The sequence below is a fragment of the Plasmopara halstedii genome, assembly GCF_900000015.1.
Source record: "Plasmopara halstedii genome assembly, contig: Scaffold_3060, whole genome shotgun sequence".
Classification (NCBI taxonomy): Eukaryota; Oomycota; class Peronosporomycetes; order Peronosporales; family Peronosporaceae; genus Plasmopara; species Plasmopara halstedii.
In genome coordinates this window covers 2,205,289-2,210,126 of record NW_020189964.1, presented here as the reverse complement: position 1 = coordinate 2,210,126, position 4,838 = coordinate 2,205,289, and the positions used below count along the sequence as shown (strand labels likewise).

General features: G+C 43.9%; 3 protein-coding genes across 3 annotated transcripts; 1 reads left to right on the top strand and 2 right to left on the bottom strand.

The window, feature by feature from the left end:
- Window positions 1-1,423: 1,423 nt before the first annotated feature.
- Window positions 1,424-2,994, top strand: PHALS_06961 (Predicted E3 ubiquitin ligase; the record flags this gene model as incomplete). The annotated part of the gene is made up of 7 exons (XM_024720347.1): window positions 1,424-1,829; window positions 1,904-2,051; window positions 2,130-2,505; window positions 2,574-2,617; window positions 2,691-2,805; window positions 2,877-2,897; window positions 2,956-2,994. The coding sequence occupies 7 exons, from the start codon at window positions 1,424-1,426 to the stop codon at window positions 2,992-2,994; spliced, it is 1,149 nt and encodes a 382-aa protein (XP_024585554.1).
- A 22-nt stretch (window positions 2,995-3,016) lies between these two features.
- PHALS_06960 (ribose 5-phosphate isomerase a) lies at window positions 3,017-3,804 on the bottom strand (the record flags this gene model as incomplete). The annotated part of the gene is made up of 2 exons (XM_024720345.1): window positions 3,017-3,706; window positions 3,772-3,804. 2 exons carry the CDS (start codon window positions 3,802-3,804, stop codon window positions 3,017-3,019), a joined length of 723 nt encoding a protein of 240 aa, XP_024585553.1.
- A 30-nt stretch (window positions 3,805-3,834) lies between these two features.
- On the bottom strand, window positions 3,835-4,134 carry PHALS_15200 (uncharacterized protein; the record flags this gene model as incomplete). Its single annotated transcript, XM_024720344.2, has 1 exon — window positions 3,835-4,134. One exon carries the CDS (start codon window positions 4,132-4,134, stop codon window positions 3,871-3,873), a length of 264 nt encoding a protein of 87 aa, XP_024585552.1. The 3' UTR covers window positions 3,835-3,870.
- Window positions 4,135-4,838: the final 704 nt, after the last annotated feature.

The window sequence follows — 4,838 nt, the reverse complement described above, 5'->3', positions numbered from 1 at the left end:
TAGTAGTATGCATTACTACTGGCAATCCTGCCACGTGGTGGCTTCTTGTTACGGTGTATCCACCCCACTGTATGATTACACTTAAAAACAAGTCAGTACGTGGCTGGAACTGTCAGTACTTATACATTCAATTAGGTTTTACTATGTAGATAGAAAAACCTAAAGATTTAGATGTAGGCGGCTTTGCTGCAAATAAAACCGAGAAATACAGTTTTCAATATGGACGGAAGAGTTCATTAGTATTGGGTTAAACTCCAGAAAGAAGCGGATTACGATCCGCTGCACTCGCACTGGTTTTAAGTAGAGAACGAAGGTCACCGACCTTAATCAAGCTTCCGCCAAGTGAAAGAGCCACGGCAGCTCCACTGCAAGTCGTCTTTTGACGCGGCTGATCTGCCGCGTCTAACCACATATAAACAGAAGACCATAGATATATAGTGCAGAGTGAAACAGGAAGTTGGATGTGGGGAATCGCATTGAGCACTACTGAGCGGTGTGCGCCTTTTAAAGGGTATTCGCTAAATTAAAAAGGTGTATATTTTGCCGAGAAACCCTTCCTAGGTTGTTTTCATTGCACAAGCACTGTACAAACTATGCCGATATGGCATAATCCCTCTTCGATTTTCTTGTTAAGAATATCGAATGTTACGGCTCGGTATGGCCGTATAGAAGACCAAGGGCTGTTGGCTCATGATCTGATACAATCGTTTTAGGATGTGATCGTTAAACAGTCAGGCTGAATTCGGTAAGCTAACTATTGGCATTCTTGACGGTGTTGTCCGTTTTTCTACCTTATGTGATATCGAACCTAATAATGATGTATCCCCATTCGTGACGTCAGCATTCTTAGCGAAGCTTCCCCCAGCAGAATTTCTGCCGCTGCTGCGAAGATAACGAGACTGTTATTAGAGTTGTTTTCCCGATTACTTATCAGGTGAAGCCTGTACTAAAATATTATCAGACTACAGCAAAAATTCTGATTTTGGAAAGATTTGATTCCTCCCTGCACTTCAATAATCTGTTTCTGTACACAGTGTTTCCTAGTACTTTTTGTAAGGAGTCAGATGTATCTATCTGCCCTTTGATGTTAGAAGACGCGCAACATGAGTCGATGATAATTCTATTCTTGGAAGGGATTCTGCTAGCCGAGCAGTTTGGCTTTTACAGGACAAGTAGGACTCATCTTTATAACACTCTTCTTTTCAACAATCGAATTCGATCTCCAAAAATAACGCTCAGCAGATGCCAAAATTAGCATATTTTTGGTCCCGCCTGCTGCAAATTAAGTTGTTTTTCGCCAATCAATCCATAGTACCAGCGCTCTGTTCTCAAGAAAATGACGCCTTGCTCATTCTTCGCGGCGGGCAGGTGTCGTAATGGTAGGGATTGCAAATTCTTTCACGCGGCTCGCGACGATGTAGCGATGATTCCGCCGCTTTGTAAGTTCTTCTTACTCGGTACATGCACCGATGGAGGCGAGTGCAAGTTCCTGCACACGGCTCCAGCTCAGGGGTCAGCTTTGCGTGTGAACACCAAAACTGGCGAGAAAATTTTGGAACCGGGTTTTTATGGAATCTCGTGCAAGTTTTTTAAATATGGTAATTGCTGCAATGGGAACAACTGTCCGTATTTACATTCGGAAGAGGAAGGAAGACTTGAGAACAAGGCTGAAGTCGCGACAGATGGACCGCGTACACTACAGTCTCAGATAGATAAAGTGGAAAAAAAAGGTAGTCATACTGCTGATATGTCGGGCGGAGGGCACGGTGTTGACTACAACGGGGAGGAAGAAGCGACAGAGCTCAGGGACTTTATTACCAAGGAGGAAGGTCGGAACGAATGGAATGTTGTGGTATGTGCTAAGGACTTAATCTTTCTTGTTACAATACGCTAAAATATCTAGAACTGTATTACTATGGAGATCCAAGTGACTTGAAAGGAGCGATTGCCGAATCCAAACCGTCCATGACGAAAGAATCATATGGTGAGGCTGCCAAGAAAGACCAAAAACACGAAATAATGCCATTTTATGAACAGCGTCCCACACCACCGTACGTCCTGAACTGTTAATAGTGTTGTAGATTGGTATTTGGTTGCTTGCATTACTATGGCTCCTCACTTTTTTCTAGCAAAATGTGCAATTTTTTCCTTAAAGGGAAGTGTCGGTACGAAAAATCGTGCTTTTATTCTCACTCGCTGTTCGAGCGCGTAGAATCTGAGGATGAGAAGCTTGCGATAGAGGAAGAGATTCGTTTATCCCAGGGTCTGCAATGCGACATTTGCTACGAAAATATTATAAGAAAAAATGAGCGATTTGGATTGCTGTCTGGATGCAATCACTCCTTTTGTCTTACTTGCTTAAGAAATTGGCGAAGCAGTGAAATTCAGCCAAAGCAGACAGTGCGTCAGTGTCCTGTGTGTCAGACCAAGACAAGCTTCATTATTCCATCAAGTCGGATGGTCAACAACCCGGGTCGCAAAAAAGCCCTCGTGGAAGCTTACCGAGTATGCCCCCTTGGACAATCACCCGGGTATCAATAGGACTCACTGTTATTGTGACATTCGTCTAACAGAAGAAATTAAATGGCGTTTCGTGTCGCCGCTTCGATGAAGGAAGGTATGCTTCGTTGCTTGGTCTAGATATAGGACCGTTGCTGTGTTGAATACCGTCTTTGCTGTGCTGCATACAGAGGGGCATGTCCATTTGGAACTAGCTGTTTTTACGCCCACCGTTATCCGGATGGGACTTCAGCACAAGTGCAAACCACAGTTGATGCTGACGGCCAATGTAATCTCCTTCGTCAAGTACGCCTTGACCGTTTCATTAACCAACTTGAGATCAACGAATAGTTGCCCTTACTCTTGAGCATTCCTAGGAAAGTGTTTATGAATTGCATGTAAGTTTGTAATTTCGGCGTTGGCATTTTGTTCGATTGACAATGAAGAATTATGAAGGTACAATCTTATGTTTCGAGACAAATTTGCAACGATTAAGTAATATATTATCACGAAAATATTATGCAGATTTTTTGGCGACCAGAGTTGTGAACGAGCCATCTATCTGTCCAAAAAAGGCTTTATCTGCCATGCCGCAAAAGAGCCCAACCTCCACCACACCAGGCAACAACTTAAGGTAATCACACAACGTCTTCGGGTTACTTATGACGCCGAAATCGACATCAAGTACAAAGTTGCCATTGTCCGTGATCACCGGTCCTGCCTTGCATTTAGCCATGCGAAGCACGGGCTTGCCACCAAAATCCTGCTCGATCTTGTTCATAAGCGGCACGTAAGCCATAGGAATGACCTCAATAGGTACGCCCTGCGTCCATTTCTCGCCAAGAAATCTAGATTCCTTGCGGTAGTCGGCAACTATCACGAACTTTTTGGCAGCAAAAGCTACAATTTTTTCCTGCAATTGACAAGCACCACCACCCTTGATACAGTTTAGCTGTAAATCTACCTCATCAGCTCCGTCAATGGTTACGTCGATCACCGGAAACTCTTCTAAACTTGAAAGCGTAAGCTTATACTTGTCGATAAGCTGCTTAGCTTGGAAAGATGTAGGGATGCATTTAATACCGGAAAGTTTATGCCCCTTAACGAGCTCTCCAATGCGCTCAGCAGCGTAAACTATGGTGGAGCCACTGCCAACACCTACCACAAAGCCGCTTTTAACATATTCATCCACGGCCTGGTGTGCGGCCTGCAGAAAACAATTACCAGCAACTGGTGAGCGCGTTTAAGTAGCCTTACTGCAATGTTGCTTACGATGCGCTTGGCCTGCTCGATGGTGCTTAACATGTTCATTCAGTCAAAACATAATATACGTAATTTACACAGTTATCTCAGAAGTATTCAAGAATCAAGCTATTCATATAAATGATTCGTGGCGATTTCCATTGGTAGAAATTCAGGCTTGGAGATACAAGTGCATCTATTTTGTGAACTCGAATATGCATTGCATTGCGGTCGATAAGTGGGCACGGATGAAAAGAATCGACTGACGTTAGCTGAAACCTTGATGTGTATGTAGAGTCTTTTCAGCCATACAATGGTCTTACCGCGTCTGATCTCGTCCGCCGTACTTAGAGCTTGATATGGGGTATTTGCCCGCGGTAACTTGCACGACATTTATGTCAGTACACCGTGCACTTTAAAAAGAGTAAGCTTCGACTCAAGAACAAACGCACAGAGGCTGGACTTGTATGCTTCAACAAGTTGCGGATTGAGAACCTCTAACGTAGCTATTTATCTCACTTACTTTGGTATATCAAGAGTACATATATTCTGGAATGTTCTGATTGAGACTAATCCCAAATTAATACGTTTTACCTATCTCATCATTATTTTTTTTTCTGTCGCTTGACGTGCGGTTAGTAGCACACGCTGACCCCCGACCTCTTCATTTAGGAATCCATCATCTTTGTATAAATCAAAACTTAAATATATTCACATACAAAAGTGCATTTTGAATCCTGCACAATCGTTGCGAAGGGTGCCCAGCTTGCGCATGCGAAAATCACGCTTTTTGCTTTAATCACACTGTAATTGCGGTATTAAATTGCCTGAAGCCGAATGTCGCGCTGATGCAGAGATGCTACAAACCATTCGTAGATCGCGAAAGCGATCCACGAACGGTCACTTGCTAGGGTTACAGCCTGCACTAGGGGCGGCAGCGGTTAAGGGGGCCAGTAACTTTTAGATTAGATACCCGAAGCTAGCGATAGTGTGGTCGAGCCGGGTGAGAGAACGCGCCGTCTCACCCGTATCGAGACTTTTATCGCTAGTATTGTTGAAGCAAACGTCAGACAGGAGTGTGACGTGGTCGCCAACTA